The 24,509-nt window shown below is 41.2% G+C and overlaps 1 protein-coding gene across 1 annotated transcript in view; it reads right to left on the reverse strand.

Annotated features, from left to right (window-relative positions):
• Positions 1 to 1,495: 1,495 nt before the first annotated feature.
• Positions 1,496 to 24,509, reverse strand: part of fbln1 (fibulin 1) — a 60,179-nt gene continuing 37,165 nt past the window's right edge. The window contains exons 15-17 of the mRNA XM_041796251.1: positions 23,488 to 23,633; positions 21,024 to 21,164; positions 1,496 to 2,087 (exon numbers count right to left, since the gene is read on the reverse strand). Of these exons, the coding sequence (XP_041652185.1) occupies positions 1,948 to 2,087; positions 21,024 to 21,164; positions 23,488 to 23,633 (427 nt within the window). The 3' untranslated portion in view covers positions 1,496 to 1,947. The remainder of the gene's footprint in view (positions 2,088 to 21,023; positions 21,165 to 23,487; positions 23,634 to 24,509) is intronic.

Consider the following 24,509-nt stretch of genomic DNA (forward strand, 5'->3'; position numbering starts at 1 on the left):
CATATATAAGACAGGCATGCACAGCCCCAAGAGAAAATCAACAGAACACGTGTGGTTTGGCTGCAATTGTTGTTCACTATCAGTGGAGCAGGTTGGTAAAAAACATCTATACCAATAAAAGCTTTCAGTGCACCTGTCTGCTCTTCATTAAATAAGGAAATCTTGTAAAGTTATAATAAAACTGGGACTATAACTATATCCAAGCTAGTCACTTCACCAGCTGCCATTGCTTACTGACTTGCACTAAAACTAACCCTGGCCGGTAGCTCCCACCTCATTCTCCTCAAATGACGTTAACTGGTCCATTCTGATCGGGAGCACACCTTTCAGCTTGAAGCTTTGCAATAAGGATCTGCCTGATGGCAGACATGAAATCTTTTTGGCTTTGCTATCAAGTAAATCAGATCACTTATTAAGTTAAAAGATGCTACTTGGTTCCTTAGCACCTTTACTCTTCTTCTAGATGATGGTTAAGTTTTGCATTAAGATGCAGTGCAGTCACCAGCTACTCACAAGACGATGGCTCAGCGATGGCCCAATGTGCAACTTTGGCCACTGAGAGGGCCACATTGTTGTAATTCTTAGTGCCAGAGGGCCAAATTGTTACGAACTGTGTGATACTCTAATTTTAACATTTACAATACTAAATATAACAAATGGAACGGATATGATATGCTGCTATGTTTTTTATGTACTTTTATTTATTCTGTACTTTTATGTAATCTGCTGTACAGCACTTTGGTCAACTGTGGTTGTTTTTAAAGTGCTTAAAAAATAAAGTTGGATTGGATTGTTGGATTGGAGATATATTGCTTTCATTGCGCAAATTCAAATGGCAATGCTTAATTCAATTAGCTTAACATAGAATTTAAGGCAATATAAAGTGTTTTAAGAGCAATGATTTAGTTTATCTTTGTATGTTTTCCAAATAATTATATATAAGAATCACCCCCCCCCAACCTTTCAGAAAATGTGTGCTAAAACAAGCTCAGATTTTCCCTCCATGATGTCATGTGGGGAGGTAGCACTGCCCCAAGAATTGGTTGGCCCTCCCCGCTTGAAAGAAAGTTCCGCCCTCCTCTCCTGATCCTCCTGATCAGGAGAGCCACATTCATTAGACCATGACTTTGTAGACATGCTCTTTTCTGACACTTTTCGTCAGCTTGAAAACTGTGGCCTTCTTAATAATATGGCACGTCTTTCTTAAGTATTTTTCCTTTTATTGGCCTCACCTGGAAAACGAATTATCACAGGTGTCTGAGATTGATTTCAGAGCCCTGAGACACAATACCATCCAATTACATACCATTCTATTTTATCAATTTAATAGCAACCATAGATTAATTGAAAATATGTATTTTGGTTATAGCTGAACCAATCTAATTATTTCAGTGATAAAATCATTGGTGTCATGTGTAAAATCAATTAACCCTGACAGGTGGAAAAAATAATTTGAAGAAAATTAACACTTTCAATGGAAATGAAAAAACAGAAGTTCAGTAAATAAAATAGTGTTTATTCCATAGAAAAAAATAGCTCATCTAATGCATACAGTGAGAAAGGAAAAGTGAATGGTACAAAACAAAGGCTTATGATGTCAAAAAAGAATATTAAAGAAATATATCATCATATCCTTTCTAAATGCATGCACTTTCTGTTTAAATACGCTCTGGAAGCCTCAATTTATTATGAAATAAAGCCTCCCCATATTCAGCTCCATTATTCCAGATGCAACATTGGACTTCACATCTGGCTGAGCTTGTCAAAAACAACCCAACCTCTCATCAAAAGCAGTTTGCAGCCTTTCATCTCAAAAACTGTCAGAAGTAATCAAGCATACCATTGAATCCTGGACACTGATCTATGCATTGATATTATCAAACCAATGTGGACAGTGCTGACAGCATACATCCTTTAATACATGTGGTACAATTTAGGATCTTCTTTTCAGAACCAAAACTCAGAGACAAAAACATGAACGTTGATGATGTTCTGGCCAGAGTCCCCCTGGGTTGTCAGGTTGCGCATGGACAGTTTGAGTACAGTAGAAACTGGACCAATCAGAGGCTTCACCTGGCGAACAACACCTGCAGGAGAAAAATAAAGAGAGAGATGATATCAGGAAAGACTGCATGACTGAGTACTACGGTACTTTTACTGTAAGATCTTAAAGAAAAAAGAAGAGGATACAGAATACAGAAACATTTTTGAATGTTTTCTAGTTTCACTGAACATATGTCAATGACAGTCTATACATTTTCAATGAACACAAACTTTCTTTGTGCTTATGAATTTAAATTTTATTATGTTGATTTTTTTCTTAGTTTCCCAAGCAATCCAGATAGTTTTGGTTTTAGTGCTGATAGTTTCAAATGAAAAATTGTCTGCCATCCCAATACAGTTGAAGCCAATAAAATTGTGTTTGTGGTGTTGAACTCAATGAAAAAATACTTTTGTCTTCAAAGTTTCTTTTCAGAAACAATATTCTTGTCTCAGGCTGTGTTAACCAGACATATTTCAGATGCATTCCTTAATAGTGTGTTTCATACATGGCTGACAAATCATTAAACTTTATTTATTTCAGTTTATTCAATACAGCTGTCTTTATTGGTTGCATACCAACTCACACGTAGCACTATTTGACCAAAGTGTATTTTTCCACTTTAAGAACATCTACATTTAAGTTTGCAAAAACTCTTCTGAGTCTAAAGCAGTTGTAATCTTCAATCCAAAATGAAAATAACATGAAATTTAAGATGCTTAGATACTGATGTGCTTCTTTGGCAAGACAGTGCAGACATATTATGATGCAGAGTAATCATCTGCATAAAAGAAGGCCAAAATATTTAGCAGTTTTCACTGAGACTATTTCTTTAGTAAAAATAGGTCCAAATTTATAAAGATCCAAACACCCGAGGATTTTAACTTTTTAAAAAGCTTACTCCCTAAGTGTAAGCTGGGATTTTAAGGGTCCAAAAAAAAAAAAGATTCAAATTAGTCTGACATACACTATATGAACAAAAGTGGCCAAACCTGTTAATTATTGGATTCAGGTGTTTCAATCAGACCAGTTGCCACAAGTGTATAAAATCAAGCACCTAGCCATGCAGTCTCTGTTTGCAAACATTTGTGATACAAAATATAAAATTCTGAAAAGCTTATGGACTTCAAGCATGTGCTGTGATAGGATGCTACCTTTGCAATGTCACTTAGTGAAATTTCATCCCTGCTGTATATTGCACAGTCACCTGCAAGTGATTTTATCAGAAAGTGGAAACATTCAGGAACAACAGCCACTCAGCCACAAATCTGAAGGCCATGAAAAATCCACAAACGGAGTCAACGACTGCGATGGCACATGACGCATTAAAGTCGCCAATGCTCTGCTGATTACAAAGCTGAAGATTTTTAAACTTCCACTGGCATTAATAATGTAATGGATAATTAATAGATTGGGTTTCCAAGTGTTGGGGAGGAGAGCATGCTAAAGTATACAAAAGTTATCTTTTTTGTTGGAAATGTCCCAATAAAAACACACTGCTCTCTGGATCTTCAATCTCTGAACTTGAATTAAAATACTATGGCTCATTTCCTTTAAAAGATAAAAACTTAAAATAAATATAAAAGTAGTCTCTGGATCTTACATCTCTGGATGTATAGAATAAATTGAACTCTTGTATTAAATTAATAGCACTTCGTCCTTTTTTTCTCATTTTGTGAGAAATGAAACTACACTTTTGATCGCTTTGGCCTCTTTATGTGACTAACTCCCTCATTTTACTTCCTCAACTTCTCTGTTCTTGGGTTAGGGTTGCTGACTACCTCTCACAAGTCTGTGTTTTCAAGGCTTATGGAAGTAAGGCATTGAAAAGGGAATCATTAAGATTAAATGTAAATGATGTCAAGGATGACATTCCTATCAGCCTCCCTGGGAAAGTTTATTCTAGGGTGCTGGACAGGGGGCTCTTGCTGATTGGCAAACCTTAGATACAGGAGGATCAGTGCGGATTCCTTCCTGGCCAGGGGACAGAGGACCAGCTCTTTACTCCTTCACACAAGGATTTCTTGAGGGAGCATGGTGGTTTGCTCATACAGTCTACATGTGTTTTGTGGAATTGGAGAAGGCTTACGCTCATGTCCCTTAGGGGTCTTGTGGAAGGGTACTGCGTGGCTGCTGCGGCGAGCCATCAGGTCCCTGAATAACCAAAGTGAAAGTGGTGTCTGAATTCCCAGCACAAAGTGGGACACGTTCCTGATGAGCATCGACCTCTGCCAGGGCTGCCCCTTGTCACTGATTCTGTTTGTAATTCTCATGCACAGGATGCACAGGAGGGTTTCTGGTTTGAGGACCTCAGAATTCCATATCTGCTTTTTGCAGATGATGTGGCTCTGTTGGTTTCTTTAGCTGGGGACCTCCAGCAGACACTGGGACAGTTGACAGCTAAGTGAAAAGCTGTCTGGATGAGAGTCAGCATCTCCAAGTCCAAGGCCACGGTTCTCTGCCAGAAAACGATGGATTGCTCTCTTTGGGTGGGGAATGAGCCTCTGCCTCAGGTGAAAGAGTTCAAGTATCTCAGGGTCTTGTTGGCTGGTAACAGTAAAAGGGAGTGTGAGACTGTCAGGTGGATTGGGGCAGCATCAACAGTACTGCAAGCATTTTGCCAGACCATTGTGGTGAAGAGGTAGCTGACAAGTTACCGGTCGATCTGATGAGGATGCCTCCTGGACGGCTCTCTTTTTGAAGTCTTCCTGGCACATCTGGGAATAGACCTTGGGGAGGCCCCAGAATGGGCTGGAAGGATTTTATATCCTATCTTGTCTGGGAACGTCTTGGAATCTCCCAGAAGAAGCTGGAAAGTGGGTGGATGGATGGATGGATGGATGGATGGATGGATGGATGGATGGAACATTTGAAAGAACAAAGTTGTTGAAACCTTATTTAAAGCGATGACTTGTGATGGCTAGGCTTTCTATAACAATCTGACTTTTTTGTCTCTTTTTGTTCCAAACTTCGATAATATTCATAACCTTCATGATGCTAAATCAGATGTTAGAATAAACAAACAGCATCAGAGAATTACTAGATACCCATGGAATTCATTGCTCTTTTAAAGTGAACAGGACATTACAGGGAGGAAAAATTGTGTTCATACTGGCTGACAGCGGTCCTTTTCTCTGCACAAAGCTGGTGACGTTTCAGCTCTGGCCTGTTTGAAAAGCCATCGCCAGGGTTCACTGAGGCTGAAAAATCTTTGCACTGTCCTCCTATCACACCTTTAACTGGTCTGATTTTCCCCAGAAAGTCCTCTGGTTTCTCTTAATCATCAATGAGTCAGTGATGTGTTGAAGGTTTTTTGTATGGTGACTCAACATGGATTAAAATGACAACAAATCACTGCCTCCCATCTGTCTGAACGATGACACTCCTCTCCATGGTACTTCTAACAAAGCAGTAAAACCCATTTGGTTGTTGTTCACCACAGGACAAATGATGATCCTTTATGCGCCATCCGCTGCGTCCTTTGGGACCCTGGCATTGTGTGATTGAAGCTCCCCTCCACCCACTCATTCTCTTCCTTCTCTTCCTCCCCTCTCTTCCCTTCCTGAGGGGGGCCTGGTGTTTGTGGCACCATCACTACGGCCCACAAGGGTAAATGAGTCCCATGTGTTCGATGGAGGGGAGCAGTCGCAGTCACGCGATTCAGCCATGGAGGCATTCCTCCAGGAATCCATCTTTAACTCGAGGAGTGGAGAGCAATGGGAGCTCAAAGTCTCTTTTTCTGTCACTTTCCTTCACTCTCCCATCCCTCTAAAAGTCGGATCTGCGGGCTTCACAGATTCCAGCAGATTCTGGCGATAAGAGCTTAGAGGAGTGTGGAATGGGGCCCATTTCTACCAGGGTTGCCCCCTTGTTTTGGTGTTTTGGTACTCTGTTGCATAGTGACTCTTCATGGAGGGGAGTAGGACTGAGATTTTACTGTTTCCGAAGCGTCAGCAGCATCAGAAGAAGCTGACCTTTGCCTCAACCCGACAACAGCATTATATGAGAATCATCAACATGGAAAAAGAGATTAAATTTTGAGCCTCACAATTATTTGCAGACATACCCCAATTGAGATGGCACGCAACTGACAAAAAATGACCGATGAAGACTTGAAATGGGTTCAGAAGGTTCATGATTGTTCGTGTGCTCAATCTAAAAAAAATTCATGACAAGCTTCAGCGTTGGGTTGAGCAAGCACACAGTGAGGATGAGTAAGATATCATTACAAGCACAATATGGACCACCACAAAGACAGATGAGCTTCAGTCCACATTAAGGCTGTTATTTTAATGGCAGGAAGCAATGACTGCTTCCAATGAGGGCCAAACACTTTATAATGAGTATGAAGAGGGCAAAATTTTCCACTGAAATTCGAATGACTGTGTCACTGACAAGAAGTGTTACAATATAACCGCATTAAAAAATAATGATGAAAATTTAGGAACACTTTAAGCTTAATTGCAATAGCTGGAATGTGTCTGAGGCCAATTAGTGTTTAGTAAATTTGTTTGTGGTCAAATTAGCACAAGCTGAGGAAAATTCTACTCTCTAAGGGACAAAAGTTCTGTTAATGCAGCCGATTGCGCCTCCAAAACGCTTACATTTCATTCATGCCTACTCTTTTTTTGGAGGCATAACGTGTTTGTTCATTTGTTTTCATTTTTATACAACGACCTAAGTCACAGATCATGGGTTTGAGCCCAGGTCTAATGAGTGCCTACAGCCGCACCGAAGGAGATTGCCTCAGGTGTAAATTGGAACCAAATTGTTCAAGCTTGTCAGCGTGCAGTGTTGAAACCAAGTGCCAACGTTAATGCATCCATCCATCTTCTTCTGCTTATCCCAGGTTGGGCTGCAGTGGCAGCAACGATGTAAGTCCATCTAGACATTCATCTCCACAGCAATGTTTTCCAGTTCCAGGTTTATGATGCCACCTGCCAGTTCTGGGTCTGCCCTGGGGGTTCCTCCCAGTTGGACGTGGCCAAACCACAGGGAGGCGACCAGGAGGCATCCTGATCAGATGCCGAACCACCCGAACTGGCTCCTTTTGATGTGAAGGAGCAGCAGCTCTACTTCGAGATCCCTCCAGATATCCGAGCTCCTCAACTTATCTCTAAGGCTGAGCCCAGACAGCCTCCTAAAGAATCAAATTTTGACTGCTTAAACCCACAATCTCATTCTTCAGTCATTACCTAAAGCTCATGAACATATGTGACAAATGGTACATCAAAAACTTTGCCTTCTGGATCAACTTCTTCTTTATCACAACAATACAGTACAGCACCTGCTAAACAGCTGATGCTGCACCAGTCCACCTGTCAACTCACTGTCCATTCTACCAGCACTCTTGAAGACCTCAAGAACTTGAACTCCTTCACTTGAGGCAAAGACTCTTTCTTTACCCGTCAACAAACCCTGTGACTCGAAGTCAACAGTCTAGAGTCACCTCACCCAGAAAAGGGAAACCAGGGCGCCCCCCAGAGCCAGACCTGGGGGGTAGCACTATGGCAAGTGTCTGGCGGCCAGGCTTCCCTCCATGGGGCCCAATTTGGCTCAGGCCAAAAAGGCAACACCTTTATGTATTTTGGCATAACATTTGCCATGTAATGTCTGTGACTTCTGTGTTTAATCCAATACCACCACTAGAAGCAAATTTCACTTGTTTTTCAACAAAAGGTGTTCTGAATTGAAAAATGAAGGTATGTCAAAGATATATGATCATGTAGAAGACAAAAGTTTGTATATTATCCACTTAATTCTAGGGGGAAAAGTATTCATGATCCCGGCCAACAGCGGCAACCTGAAAGCATCACGGAGACGTCTGTGATAGGCTGAATTTCCATACAGGCCGAAACTTCTGTGTCAATCCAGTAAGCCTGTTAGACACAAAATTAACAGTTGTTTTTCAAGAAAAGCCGGTTTAAATGGGGAAATGAAAGTATATGGCCATATAGAAGCCCTACATATTTATATTACTCCCTTCTTTTAGGAAAGAAACAGCTTAGTTTTGGTTTCAGGCAAGAGCAATACATTTCCCACAATCCTCTAATGTCACAGCAATGTATCTGATTGGTTGTGTGTGAATTTTGGCTGCGGGGTGCTACGAGCAAAGTTAACCATGGTGGAATTTTAAATCTAATTTTTCAAAGTACTTTAGTTGCAGTAGATGATTTTAACCTGTAGAGGGCAGTCACTATGCACATTTTCATGCAAAATAAAGAATTTAAATACTTTGTGCTTTGTACTTTCTGTAAAGTTCTGGTTCTAAACTTGCCTCTGGAGTACCGTGTGAAAGCAAGATGTAGTCGGACATGCCCTAAATCACTTTGCACCAAATGGCCAAAGAAAGCCACCGTACACTGTCAAAATAGGGTCCAGACTGTTTATCATGTACACATCAAAGCCTGCTGATGCATGATAAAAATCCAGACCCCCAAGTACAAATTTCACATTTTCAGGTAGAATCTGTATAGTGATAACTACAAGGGGCTCAGATGGCCTAGTATTTAGGCTGCATCTCATGTACTCAAGAGGCCCAGGTTCATTTCATGTCTGCAGCTCCTTCCCTGCATGTCTCTCTCCCACTTTCTCATCCCTAATTCTAACTCTATTTGCTGTCCACCTATCTGAATAAAGACATTATATATATATATATATATATATATATATATATATATATATATATATATATATATATATATATATGAAATTGAAAACTACACACATGATTATGTGGAACTATATACAACTTTAAAGTTTGCAAATCTGCATGCAATTGGACATGATCAAAAACTGTCCTGCCTCACCTGTGAAATGAACCATGGCTACTGTAGTTTACAGAGTAAAAAAACACCTGAAAATGTTTAATCCAGCTTTCATCCTTTATGTAACTTATTTTTCACCCAGCCTTGAAGGCAAGAACGTTAATTATGTTATTACAATGTGGGCTCATTTGCTCAATCCTGTACAAAGGCACAGATACCAAAGTCAGTGCGTGTGTTCATGATGACTCCATGTTTCCGTAAGCCTCCCATCAAAAGCACCATGGTATCCTGAATGAGGGGAAAGCATCAGCCAACAGCTGGGCCTCTACATACTCACAGTGAACCTGAGGTGAAACCACAACCACAAACTCATCTTTAACTTTTCATCCGCGCTGTGAGGCAAAACGCCAACAGCAACAAAACAGGTTGACTCTGATTGGCTACCGTACCACCTGAGATTCACATAAATAAACCTGGGAAGGTTTCCAAAACCTTATAAAAATGTGTCCTGTATCTGGGCTGCAAGGTCATGCCATTCGGGGGTCTAAAGTACCCATGCAGGAGATCCAGTTGTAGCGCTGGAAAGGTTTGTGGTATCTTTCCATCTCACTGAGGTATCTGCAAATGTGACTGCACTGGCCTGAACAGCAACCATCAAACAAACAGCTGTGCAATCTGTCCGTTCTCCAAAAACATCCCGCCGCACCGTAAAGTAGACCCTTAAGTAGAAAATAGCCTTAAATAAATGCATGCTAGTAGCAGAGACACTGCCACAAAACAAAGTGAGGCTGATGCCAGGAGGCATTTGTCATCCTTCATGGCTACGGGGGCGGCAATATTGAAGGGTTACATGTAAACAGTACAATTTCGGGGTTTTCTGGTTTCTACGACTCAGCGAGGAAGTGTATGACAAAATCCAAAATGAACGGGTTTAACACCAGAGACAAATGAAAAATATGCATTGGCCTCACCACAGTATTGTATAATGACACACTGGTTGTGGTGCTATGCATGCTCACAGCAGTGAAACCATTGGAGAGTGTCCAGGTGGTGTACAAAGTTACAGTTCTGCAAAGAGGGCACTGGAGGGCATTCTGCAGCATCATTATGGCTATAAATTTGATATGTTTTGTATCTTACTACATCACTGATGCTCTGCTGAGCACAGTTGGCATAAACACAGCAGAGAGTTGTTTCGAGAGTTGTTCTTTCCTTACTACATACAAATTTCATTCCAAGAGTCCATAAAAGCTAGGAGACAGTCCAAACATTTACTAACTAGCTCCCTTGTTTCCCTATTAGAAAAGCAACCAATTTATAAGTTCTTATAATCCGCCTGCATAGCTGAAATATAATCTTTTCAAAATGCTGACATAACCAACTGTACTAGACTGACAGCCTGAGTTTCTACAGGAAAACCAATCAGCCTTCTCTTATTCACAAACAATGCCACTAATAGGCAAGTGTGGTTAATATGAAAACATTACAGACTGCTGTTATTATAAACTTTCCAGGGATCTGGACAACAATACCACCTTAGCATGACATAAAAATAATTTATCTAACATTATGTCTGTAAATATCACTTTGACTTGACCGTATTATAAAACCAAAGGTTGAAGTGTTTTCAAATTGGCATGTATAAGATATCTATTAGTAGTAAGTGTATTAGGCACAGAAGAAGTCGGCCAGCTTGGCCTCTTTAAGGAGAGACTGGGCTGCAGAAGTTCTTCCTATCCTCATTATGATTCATGAAAGTATCCTCTTCTAACAATAGTGGACAATGTGTGTTAAAAATGCTAACTTTTGCACTATGGGACTATTTTTGTCTCTTTTGAAGTCCACAGACCCAAACAGATGGCCAATGTTCTGCTGGTGGAAGAACGTATGATGCACTCAAGTAGTGCGAAGTCGCTTGCTGGTGGAAGCTCAGGAGGAAACTCAGTGGAAGTTCAAGCAGGAAGGCTGTTTCTACTCATTCATCAGTCAGCAATGTATATCTCTCCCTTCTTCTATTCCTTCTCTCTTCCTGCTCTGGAGTTCAGTTGCTTATGGGCGTTCACTCTCTGCCACAACCTTGTTTGACCAATCATCGTGAACCTGTCATATTTTAAATCTGTCATTCTCTCTTTCAAAGTCAGACTGTTGTTCCAATACGAATGCTGCATTCCTCCTCCACCCCAGCCACCTCCATTCAGTTCATAAACATTTCTTCCAATCCTCACAGGTCTTCTGCTTATCTCATCCTGCATACCTCAGTCTCCTCCTCCAAGCCACTTCATTGGTTTTTGCTCCAGCTGTATTCTCCTCTGATCCTGCATCCCTCATCAACACCACCACCAGTGTCTAGACTCCATAGGGGCGTATCCTTTTCCTGCTGTTTGCCTCCCAACCCCTTCAAGTACATGAAGTCATCAAGATGGAGTCTAATCACCAAAGACATTGCACTTTTTAATTTCATTAAAATTTGGAAAATAAATACTGTTAAACTTGTATTGAGTCTCTCCAGATTTAAATTATTTTAGCTTGTTTTTTGTTGTTGTTGTTGTTGTTTTTTAAATAAGCTAATGTGGGGCAAAGACCACCATAGCTGCATAGCCTAGCTTCCATGCCAACATCCGACTGGTTTCTCCTTATATGGGCTGAGCTGACTAGCCTTCTCCTGTGGCTAACAAACTTACTACTTACAAGTGTCTCACACAACTCAACTTCAAGAATACTGAACTATGCCTTTAAAGCAAATTTGAAGTGCAACACTTCTTTCACATGTGTGAAAGAGTATTTTGCTCATGACAAAGCTGAGTGATTTATTTCTTTCTCCATTCAGGGAGGAATCTTTGTTCTAAACAGTAAACTTAGAGAGTCAAGCTTGACACATGTTGACACACAAGTGTCGCTCGGTAGCAAAGGTCAAGCTCGATGGCATCTCTTTTGTCCAGGCCTTTTCTGGACTGGTAATACAGAGACCACTGTGGTTTATGGGCCCCTGGGACATCAACAGCACGACTAGGGGCTTTTGGCAGCCCTACTACCTGCCCAGACGGTACCCTTGGCCATGCTTACCCACCGCATCCACCTCTTACTCTGTCCTAATAGTGTGGACTTTGTTAATTTGTCAACAGTGGAGTTTCTGATGCCTTTGGAATGATGCAAGGACATCCAGAGTAAGACCAGGGTTGTGTTAATCCTCCTTCCCACCCAATAATGCATCTTACTCACAACAGGTACACCTTTCTTCAGCCTCAATTTTTGGCCCAAACATGCCTAAAAGTTCTGCACACGGTACTGTATATTTTAAAATGTATATATTGACTGATAAATCTTACTGCATTTCATATAAGCTGATAAAAATTTAACCTGTTAGCTAATTAGAAGCTTGTTCGCTTAGTTAGCACACTGTCAGTCTCTCCAAAATCCAATGCAAAAGTTATTTTTCTTGTCAGACATCACAGAGATTCCCATAGGAATGTATGAACTTTCTCTTGGCTTGCCTCCATTATATTTGTGAGTGAAATGAGGGATAAAGGTGTGGAAAGCTTCTCTCCACACAAAGCAAGGTCAAACTGCACAGAGCAGGGCAAACTTGGGGGCATGTTTCCACCTGGATATTATAAGCACTATATGTATAATTTGACCTTGAAATGGAGCAGATAGCAGAAGCAAATGATGCACAATTTTGGTGCAATTTACTTCTGCATGCCAACCTCAGTAAATTTATCCCTGAGTGAACAAGCCTCTCAGGTATGATCAGTGGTCAGAGTTCCAATGACATCCATGACTGTAAACACTCCAAACAAGGGCCAGGAACCATACCCTAATTGTCATCCTTAATGGCTCAATATCTTCAGGTCAAGTCCCAGAAAGTCACAGTTTTAGATCACTCCAGTGGCCCATGGCTTATTGTTGGACAGTGTCACTCTCTGGGCAGTGACATCATTGAAAAGAAGCTGTAGGGAATCGGTTGCTTCTTTTCTTGGCCTTTCCGTTTTAGCAGTTGTGGGCTGCTGCAGCTGAGATGACATAACATGCACTATTATCTTCACCACAATCTTTGCGCTGCATTACAAGTGACCTTTCAAGGTTATAACCAATAACCAACGAGCAAAAAATACACTTGAAAATAACATGAAAATCTGCTGTGTTTGCAGTTCAAGATTTGTTTTATACTCTCCCTGTTTATTTTAAAGGGATGTTTCGATAAGCTGTTTAAGAACTCTGATATCTCCTCTAGCTTTTTTCTACTTGAACACAGATTTAAAAAATGTATTAATTTTGAGCTAATACTTTAACAAAGTTACATTTTCTAAAACTCACAGTGCCAGACAGCAGAGAATGAATGGATCAGCAAACCAAGGGAGATAAGTATAACTTGTGACTTATTGAGACAGTTTTATTGCTAAGAATTATACTCTGTGTGTACATATCAGTGTGTTCTGGACTGTGGTATGTCTCTGGGAGCGTGAAATATCTGAATCACTATCTCTTCATCAGTACATTGATGGGCGACCACCCGAGGGGAGTTTTCTGTGTGTGACTGTGGGGATGTTGGGAGGAGAAGACCCTGTTTTGATTAGACGGAGGATTCCTCATGTGTTTGGCGCTCTCTGGTGGGCCGGCCGCTGCCAATGTCATGATTCATCCAAACGACAGCGGCTCAGACTGGAGGTGCTAGTTGTCTGCTTATCTCCGCTGCTGTCTTCAGCTCCTCAGCGGTACAGCCACAAGCCAGAGCCACAAGCTGCACCGGCTCTGAAGAAGTCATGTCTCACACAGTCGGCTCACATTCCTCCGGCATCTGTGGACGACAGCGCTGACGGCCGGGACTACCTGCACAGAGACAAACTGTCCACTTCCTCCTCCATTCATCTTACTGTCTGGCTCACTGGCTGCCAGCCCTGTGCCAATGGTCATTCAAAAAGAATTTATCTTCTGTGCAGGATAGAAACCACAGAGGCCACAGTTTAAAAATGGATGGAATTTAGCTTCTCTGTCTCATATTTACAAACTCTCTGGAGGATGTGTATAATTCTTGAAGAGAAAATATTGCTATTTAATAAGACAGACTTAAATACTACATAATAAAGTCCTTTTCCTGCCACAAAAATTAGACAAGGGCTTATTCTTGGTACAGACGAGTCCTTCAGAGACATAAAAGCCCATGAGGAAGAGTAGCTGAGTCAAGAGAGGACTAAACATATTCTGACTACTCTGTGTAATGGCTGATTTCAGCTTAAATTGTTTGATTTTTGCATGTTGATACCAGTTGGCTAATCTTGGTGCCATCAGGGAAAATAGCTTAAAGGCTTCTGGTCTGGCCATTCGTTGTCTGGGAAATCCATAAAAGACACCAAGGTCAATCTATCCTTTTCAATGCAGTGGTCACATAGTTGGGCTACACAGGGGTGCTATGGTTAGCCAAGCAGCAACCTCCAGTGTTGAAAAATGAAGCCAATTGTTAAGTGCAAAAAACTGCAGTTCCTCCAGCGTCCACTTGAGGCTTGATTCAAAAGCCACCAAAGTCTCATTAGCACCCATGTTAAAATGTCCATTTTGACAGCAGAAGTACAAAAAACTTTACAAGCTGTTACAAAAATGGTGTTAGGCTGAACAGCTAAGCCGATTGGTTAGCCAGATTCTATGCATGTCTGTCAGATGGCTCCGTCTTAAGAAGCCTCAAGCTGAAAGGCTTGATCCCGACCAAAGCATGGCCAGGACAATCAGTGTCATTTGAGAAGAAAGAGGGGGTACAGTAAGCCTGTAAATAACGGTAACCGGTGAAGAGATCAGTATGATGCAGCTAATTCAGTTGTTTTTATTAGAAGTGGACAACAATTCTTTTGTTCTTTTGTAGAAAAGATGTTCATTAAGAGTTTCATTTACCAACTGGCTTCATTGATAGTGATCAATGATAACGGCCACCTGTCAAGCTTGTCCACCCAAAACACTGTCTTTGGAGTGTTGCTCTGAGAGATGCAAAATATATCTATTAGTATCCCGGTTTATGATCACTGCATCTTATCTGCAGACTTCCTTGATGTTTATTTTTACAACACAAATCTTGGCCTTTTTTTCTGAAATAAAAAATTAGACCACCATGACTTATTTTGGGTTTAACACTATTAAATGCAATCATCATGTTGAACATTTGGTATTCATCTTGTTCGAACATTGTCCTATTCTTATAAATATTTTAATTATAATTATCATTCATCACTAAGAAAGTTAGCCAAGATTCCAAGAAAGAGTACAGCAATCTTGCAAGTGACTTCATTCACTAAATAACTCTCCCGGAAACAACTTCAGAATAAAAGCCTTAAGTGAAAATATGGGTAGCTCAAGCTTTTATTTGAAAAGAACACCGTAAGAGCTACCATATCTACAGTTCAAGGCTGGGACATCTTGACAGACTTGGCAGGATGCTTTCAAAGTGCCATGTATCCATCTATGGCTCACAGAGCTCTGAACTCTCTGTAACTGGTAGCATGAAATTGTTGAAGTGTAAAGACTGTTAGTGAACTTTTCCACCACAACTGGCCTATGGGGGGTTTCCAGGGCAGCTTAGGGGTGTACCCAACCCAGACAAAGCAAACTACAAGCCTAAATCCTGATGATGTTCTGAGGTAGATTTTTAACAGGATCAACTTGAATTGGTGAGATCTGAAGGTAAATGTGTGTCCGTTAAGACTCTGTAGTCAGCGTTTCAGGATGCTACAACATTGGAAGGCAAAAAGGGAAGAAAGATGATTTAAGGATATTCATGTCATTTTCCTTACGTCTTCTTATCTTATATTTTGATATATTTATTTCTAATGTTGTTGGTGCCTTTAAACACTCTCATCCTAACTCTGTAAAGTACTCTAAACTGCTCTGTATATGAATGGTCCTATATATACTACTATATATACAATCTTTTTCTTGTCTTGCCTGAGAATAAATGGATGGGTGGTCATAGTTCATATCTCAGTCCAACAGATGATGATGTTGGAAAAAAGAGAAGACATCTTCAAAGTGATTGTTACTTATATGAGGATGCATTTTTATAGAGAAAAACAAAATCCCTGCCAAACAGTGGCTGATGGGTTCCAGGCTTACATTTCAGATGGTTTTCCTACAACCAGAGTCTGTTTAAACAGGATTAGATGGTAGTAATTTGAATGCAAATAAATGCCTCAGACACCAAAAATCTTGCTTGTTGCAGAGATCATGCATTCATATGTTAATAACGATTACTGGGCTGCCAACTGGTCTGGTCGAGTAAAATGAGAGCTGACATGTTTGTATTGCTTTGTCTAGGCATATTTTGACTGAGTTTCATATTGCTTCTTTAAATATAGCATTTTCATATCAATCTGAAGGAAAACAGGATAAGTGGGATGTCAAATCTTTCCCCTGAACAGAGAAACATTTTTCAGTCTCTACTTCTTAAATAAATTCTGCAACTAGGGGGCTCCCCATCAGAACAATAACACAATATGATGAGTAGAGACCGAGCCTCAGCTTCATCCATCTCTGCTATTCACAACTTGGTTGAATTAAGGACCAGTGTTCTGATTTCAGTGAAGAAAAGCTGTTAAAAGTGGCTGTCCTGGGTCGAGCTGCAAGCTTCTTACCTGGTATTATGGGTATCTCAAACCATGAAGAGCACTTTTATTACCTCCACCAAGGAGGTTGGTTGATCAGGTGAGTTTGTTCGATTGTTTGTTTGTTTGTTTGTTTGTTTGTTTGTTTGTTTGTTTGTTAGCAATATAACTCAAAAAGTCATGGACGGATTTTCAGGAAATGTCAGAAATGGCATGAAGAAGAACTGATTAGATTTTGGGACTGATCTAGATCACCGTCTGAATCCAGGACATTTTAAAGGATTCTGTACTATTGGGAGATAGGGCTAATGGCAGAGGTCTGCCCTGTTACCACTTTACACCAGGAGATGGAAGACATGAGTAACTTATTCAAAGTTTTGGACTTTACAGAGGTGGAAAAACACATGCCTGGTCAAGGAGACAAGTCGGAGCGTAACAGAGAGAAAGACAGCAGATTGTAGCAAGAACACTCACAATGCTGAGAGAATAGAGGAATATTCATCCTCTGCCATGACTTCCAGTGTCTCCACCCCACTAGGTAGGGAGTAATCTGCGAATTAGATTTTGGGAGTCATCCGGATCCCCGTCTGAATCCAGGAATGTTTTTAAAGGATTCTTCACTATTGGGAGATAGGGCTGATGGCGGAGGTCTGCACTCTCTGAGTGCTTTTCTAGTTTATTAATTAATTTATAAATTTATTAAAGACCTTTTTTTGCACAAACTTGTTCTCCCACCTCTTGGGGACCAAAAATTTTTTAAAAATATATAATTCTGTCACCAAAAAAAAAAAAAAATCTTTAAAACATATTTACAAAACAGCCCTTCTTTGTGCTCCTTTATACTAGCTCTTCACTGTGTCGCTGCAGCAGTCCTGTCTGCAGGGACACAGAGGGCCACATCACAGGCTTTCCGTCTCTCTTTCTCTCTATTAGGAGCTATTCAGGCAATCACCTGTATGATTTAAGGGTAAAGACATGCACAGTTTCATACAGCATGATGCAACAACAGAACAGCCTGCCATTGATTGTCACAGCCTGCGACAAAGCATTGTGGGATACAAAATGGTGGAAAGCATTAGCTGCTGGCAGCAGAAATGACCGAAAAATGGATTAAGAAGGGGATAAAGCCTTCGAAAGGGCTACGGAGGCATCATTAAAAAGGACCAGTGGCAGGCTGCCAGAGGGGAAAAGTAATTGGCTACAATTTATGATTAAAAATTATTAACATTTTTTAAACTGTGTCTCTTCTTGTCCTATATAAAAACAATGGTATCTGGGGGTTATGGAAAAATGTTGTGTAGTTCTGATAAAACTACCACTATAGCTATGTTCAAGCTAATCACTTCACCAGCAGCCATTGTTTACCTGCTTGCAGTACAACTACATCCTTGCTCCTGCCTCATTCTGCTGAAATGACAATGATTGGTCTGGTCATTCTCAGCGTTTCAGCTTGAAGCTTTGCTAGATGGATCCACCTAATGACAGACATGGAATCTCACTAATCCACCAGCTTTGCAAGGGAAGCAATGGGGTGGAAGCTTCTGCAGTATTGAGTTTGCGTAAACTCCCAACTAATACCAGATAATAATGGTTGTTCATAACAAGTAAGCTGCACAAAGCATGAATGTGATACAGCAACAGAACAGCAGTTTCCAGTAGCAGGTCTTTCACGTAACAGCACTTCCATCGCAATGATAAACACTCTGTCAAAGTGGGACTGCCATAATAGCCACTATGACAAGATGTGTCTAGCTACAATTATAAATAGCAAGACTGTCCCCAGTTTTGAAATCTGTTGTAAAACTTTAAAGAACTTAGAAAATATGTACAACACAGGAAAAGATATTTCTCATTAATAAAGGCATTTCAGTGCAAAAATTCTTCAGTAGCTTTAAGGGTTCAACATGGCCTTGTTACATGAAAGTAAAACAGCTACACCAACCTATGAAACACTTTCTGGGAGTGCTCAAAGACAATATTGATCCCCACAATGATGTATGTTGCTGACAGATTAGCAAACAGGAGACACAGCAGTGTTTTGTCATAGGTGAGAGATTCAGCCTTGGATTTAACCCCTGCTTCCAGCTGAGACCACACTGTTCTCCTGTGTTTTCAAAAGGAGGACTCATCCATCCACCTGCTGACTGCAAGAATCAATCATCCCATTATCAACCCAATCCAAACAACCCGTCACTAACACGAAGTGGATGACAGTGTTAGCATGAGTAATGCATTCCTACGCTGTTTGTGTTTCTAAATATGAGTATGTCATAAATGTTTTCTTTGTTGCAATGACACTGGCAACTTCAGTCTGCATATCTGCAGGGATTTTGTGTTGTTGGCATCATGGAAATCTGTAAGTTTGCACTGATTCAGAATAGTGCTAGGGGGTTGGTTGTGTTTGCACAGATGCTTAGGGGCTGTCAGGGTCGTCTTCCAGATATGACAGTGCTGGGAATGCCAGTGATGGATGACCAGAGGCTAAGAAGGACTAGTGCGGTTCTTACGATATCTGTCTGGATGTGAATGAGTGTAAGTCTCTATAAACACGGCATGACTGTGTGCAGCAGACTGGGTTGAAAAGAGTAAGTGTAAGTGAGCAGAACGGAAGACAGCGCCAGCCAATCAAACCTTTTAATATTCAATTTTTCATGTAAGCAACGGATTCTTGGGATTCCTAATTGCCTCTTTTGTCCCTTTCAAAAACACAAAAAGTGGCCAAAAACAATGGACCAAAGTTTGCTTGAGTTCACGCACTTGTTCATTAGTGGAGCCTCAAAGTCTGCTTCTCTTCACATCCCACCAAGCTGTAATACCACTGTTGGAGACACTGGAGATACTGGAAACTAAGCTTCCTTAAGTGACACGTCAGCGAGCTTCATACAATGGTTACGCAACAGCAGCATCTGCGGGCCAAAGCACCAGCAGCAGCAAATAAAAACCAAGAGGGCCTTCATCGCACCGTGGACGCCACACTCCACAGCGTCGGACGAAAGGCTCCAGCACACAGGGCCTCAATTTGGATACGTGATGGGGCAACTGGTGCTAACATGCAAGAGCTGCATCCAATAAGCATCCATCCAACGGGTTTGGGGAGAGAAGTGGCTCCGCACAAACACGCCTTTCATGTGGTCGTCGGTTTAAGTGCTCTAATGCTCGGCGAGACACTGAGGCCTAGCGTGGGGAAATGGAACAATACATTTAACCACATGAAGCAAAGCGCCCAGGATTACTTCTGCAAATATTTCTCTCTCTCTTTCATTCAGCTTCTCTCTTTGTCTTTCTTTCTGGAATTTTATTCTCCCTCTTTCCCTCATACTTGCCCTTGCAAACGAGTATGGCTATAAACAGGGAATTTCATCTAAATCCTATTTAAACACACATCAAGACAGACAGTTTGATGAAATACTACAAAACACAGCTTATCTCTCTTGCAGAATTAGGCTTTTCCAGGGAAAACAAACCATTATAAAACAAAACAGTGTAATTTCAACAGCTTAAAGTGTAAATCATGTAAATTATTGCCATTTATCTCCCATTTCTTTGTTTGCAATTTGGTACATCTGCAGAGAAAACATCTGTTTCTGCACAAGTGTACAAGAGATGAACAGTTGCATGCGCCCACAATCCAGCCCGAACCAGCGACAGTCACACTCTTCTCCTCCTCCCTTCCTTCATTTAAAGACAGATGTGCATACCAACAGGCCATCCCTTCATCGAACAGTGAGAGAAGACACAAACGCTGTCCTTCTACTACCACCCTGTCTGCAATTCTGCACTAAACTGAAACTTTAAGCTGGAAAAAAGAACTGCATAGACCCAAAAATGTGTCATCCTTGTGCTCACAACACCCTTTTTCACAGAAAGCAATTCATCTCTCCCACAGGAGAGCAGCAGCCCTGGGTCACTAGCAGAATGAAGGATGGCGATGGCTTCCACCCAAACATGTGTTGTTGTTACACACCATTTGAGATCCTATCTGCTGCTACAACTTGAGAGCAAGTTCAGGCTTTTTTATGCATGCTGGCAGAGGCTGAACAGGTAGTTATAATGAATGCTATGCCTGTCAGCTGCAATCACTTACAAACACTGGCATTTGCATACACAATTGCTGGTTTACACACTCTTCAAAACTGCTGTAAGTTATTTTGAAAAGAATCAATGTGCTCTGGATATGCATAGCCATAGATAAGTGAATTAAATTCTGCTTTGTCTGACCACAAGACTGTGAAAATTGATGCCAAATATTTGGTGGGACAGACACAGGCCTGCATCTGTCTCAAAGAGCCGCTCAGAGGACAACTGTACAAAGACGCAGACGCTGAGAAACCCCCATGAAGACGATGACAGCTACATGATGCCACCAGACTGCACACACTGTTAACAGGCTGTGTCAGATGTACTTGAGTCAGGGCGTCCAGACATTCCTCAGGGGAGATTTTTCTGTGTCCCTTCTCAGTGCGCACATGTGAGTTTGATTTGCGGTGAAATAAAAATCACATATGGATTTCAAAATGAGAATTGGGAAGAGGGAAAAAGTGCGATTTCCAGTCACGGAGCCCATCAGGCTACACATTAAAGCTGCTATTATCGCTAATGTTTGCACTAGCTTGTTCTATCCAGTCAAATACTCACCCACATACATTCCATTCTCAACCCGCTTCAGGATGTCAAAGGCGTTCTCCACATTGCCCTCCAGGATGTCGAACTTGACGTCGTAGCTGCCCAAGTGATAAGTTCCATAAGCAGGCACCGTCGTCCTCAGGAAGACGATCTCTGTTGGAAGATAACAATTAAACACAAAGAGCTTTTGTAGCACAAAGCTTTATAATCACACTGGGATTGTGCAGCTAAGCTTGTGCCAACTCTTGCTTTTCTTCCTTTTTTTTTCTTTCCAAGACAAAGACAATAAAACAGGAGATGGAAATGTGTTTGTAGTACACTGACAGGGTCACAGAAAGGTTTTCAGCACTGAAGGACCTTGATTTTGAGAGAGCTGACAAGAAACGACACAAGCTAAACTCCCTGTGACGTTGAGCATGAGTGTGCCTGAAATATGTGCTACACACGTCAGCCAATAGATGCTTGTCAGCTGTCACTTTCTGCCACTGATTAACGAGCTGCATGGAGGACATCCTGAGAGGGGGTCAGAGGGAGCTGTATGGATTCTGACAACTGCAGGGAAACTGGATGGATGGAAGCTTGTTGATTAAGGAAGATTGAGTAGAGCTAAAAGGCTGAGGATCACACGGACAATAAGGAAACAAAAGTTGTTTTCAAAGAATTTAACAGCATATTCTACCAACGATTCAAGGCACAATTTTTTTTTCTTTTAAGGATAGTAGGAAATTCATGAAATCCATGGCAGGACACTAGAGCCTTTTTACATGAAGCTCTGCTGTGTCTTATTTTACTGGGAATATGTTGTTATAGCAGTTTGCTAAAAGGGACACACTCCCAAAAAACATAGAGAGAAGGAAGTTTACTGAGATATCCATCCTACCATCCATTATGTTTTTACCCCATTCAGTCAGTTTGACTGGAACTAGTCCCAGTGGCCATTAGGCAAGAGACAGGGTACATGATGGACTGGTCACCAGTTAATCACACATAAGCATTTAAAAAACACACTAACAGTCACATCTACAGGCAATTTAGAGTCACCAATCACCTACCACTTGAAAACGTTAAACAGAAACTGATTAAATAATGTGATCACTGTGCCAGGTTATGTGTTAGTGCTGGTAAATGTTGATTAAAAATGGATTCAAACTGTACTTGCTAATTCTTGTCTGAATACATGAAGCTCAGTGTTAGTTTAAGCAGGACACAGTAGTCATACGCCCAGCCGTCATCAACTGACGCCAGCTGATCCCAATTATTGCTATGACGTACTCCTCACTAATCCCTGCTTGCATAAATGCTGATGCACTATGCTGCTACTACTTCTGACAAAGCTTAACCTCCTCCACCCCAGCCACCTCCCTCATAGCATAAAGCTCGTTGGACCCTCATATTGAGATTCATGCTACTATGTATTAATCGCTTTTTAACTAATTTTAATGTATTCAGTATGCATTGTCATTAATGTATCAATCCATACAGAGGCTTCTATCTGTGTGGTTCCTGGAAAGTCAAAGCATGCTGCTTGGCAAACCCAGGGAGTATCTTTTTTAGCAGAGCCTTCTCCGCCAAGTAAAACTGTGTATCCATTTTGCAATAAAATGGCAAATTTATTATGAGAGTGTTCTTGACTGAAATAAGCTCTCTATTCAGAGGGTGCTGGCCAAATATTGAATTCCTCAAAGCTTTCCAGTCAGGTGACCTCTCCTATTGCAGCTCTTAGCATCCTACTGTGATTGGACATCTAAAGCTGATGTCTAGTCATTTTTTTTCAATAAACTAATAACACAATGCCTGTGCTGCTGTTTTGACAACAGAAATCCCAATCCTGCCCTTAAGCTAATTGTATAATATAACAATGTGGCATTATAGCATTATAGGGTGTTTTCACAGTACATTTCCATGACAGCCCCATAACAAAGCTCTGCTGTCATTACAGCTTGAGACACTCATATTGATACAGCAAGAGTATGATATTTAGTGTCCCCATCTGTCAGTTGACACTGTGCTTTAGCACTGTGGGTTGGAAGACACAATCAGACATGCACATTCTCACTTCTGTAATGTCTCTGTTCCTCCTAAGCTGGCACTTACAGGTGAGAACTTCTTTATGAAACCCCACTTGGCTTTCCTATTGAGTTTTTTGCAAACTTGAAGAGGGATTTCATGTTTTGCACTGAGGAGAGGCTTCCATTTCGCCACGCTGCCATCAGCCCAGCTCAGTGGAGGACTGGAGGATACTTGTTCCTCTGAAACTTTGTCCCATCTCCACACAGGATCTCTAGAGCTCAGGTTGAGCTAAGTATAACAATAAAATGAATCTATTCTGATGATTTTGTTTGCTTTTGCAGGTCATGTGGAGACAGTGGTATGAATATTACAAACTCCCTTCCTTTCACAATTTTGCTACATGTCTCCAACTGTAAAACTCCAAACTGTTAGCATTAATATTCACAGAAAGTGGACGTGTTCCTACCCTCTGGCCTGGTGAACTCTCTGAAGGTGGGCAGGGAGATGAAGGTGTGGGATATAGAGTGTGTGGGGTCCAGGACACAGGCGACGTCATTGGGCTGACAAGCCTTTATGCAGCGGATGGTGTCAGAGCGTTCAAGCCTCGTCAGTCTAAAGGAGAGAGCAAACATACACACCCACACACAACAAAAGAAAACACAAACATACACACAGCTTTTGACCTTTAGGTAATGTCTATACGGCTTCAGAGACGACCACTTTTTAGATTTTAAAAGGGAGTCTGTTGCGTATTGGAGAACTCAGTGGGACAATTCCAATGCCATTAATACAGACAACATTAAAAACAATCAAATTTCTGTGTGGTTTGGAGGAATAAAAAACCAACAATGGCCAAAAAGTTCATGCTGAAGCCAGACATAGCCGCCTGTGGAGACAAGCAGCGCCATTGATGCGTTTCTGATGCGCTTTTCAAGCATTGTGGGAAATGAATTACTACACTCACAGAGAATGATCCACAACCTGCTCAGGAAAATATTTGGATTTGCTGAACATCCCCGGCTTCACATCAGATAATCTCTTGAGGAGGATTTATGGGCCGGGGGAGTGTTCTAAAAGACTCCTAAATTGTGAGCAACATGACGAGACAACTCCCCAGCCTCTCCCCAGGGCCACTCTCATCCTATTATTTAGGGCTTTGTTTATTCCACAGACTAATCACTGACAGGTCGGAGGGAATGGAGGGGCCCCTGCTGGCTCCTAAAGCTAACGCCACCTGAAGTATCGCTATTCACTACCTGTCTGCTGCATAAGACTCAGAGAGCGGCTCATGCCGCATTAACAGGCTCATAAATCAGGAGTTTGTCTTTGAAACCATGTGGAACTGGTGATCATAAAGTGCTGTAGAAACTAAATAAAAGCCCTGACTTTGACATCCATCTTAAATTGAAGCTTTGTCTTTGCAGAGGAGACAAGTCAGTACACGGTTATAGTGGGTTATAAAAACAGTAGAGCAGCCATGTATAAGTT

This window comes from Cheilinus undulatus, linkage group 9 (genome assembly GCF_018320785.1).
Source record: "Cheilinus undulatus linkage group 9, ASM1832078v1, whole genome shotgun sequence".
In the NCBI taxonomy this organism is placed as follows: domain Eukaryota; kingdom Metazoa; phylum Chordata; class Actinopteri; order Labriformes; family Labridae; genus Cheilinus; species Cheilinus undulatus.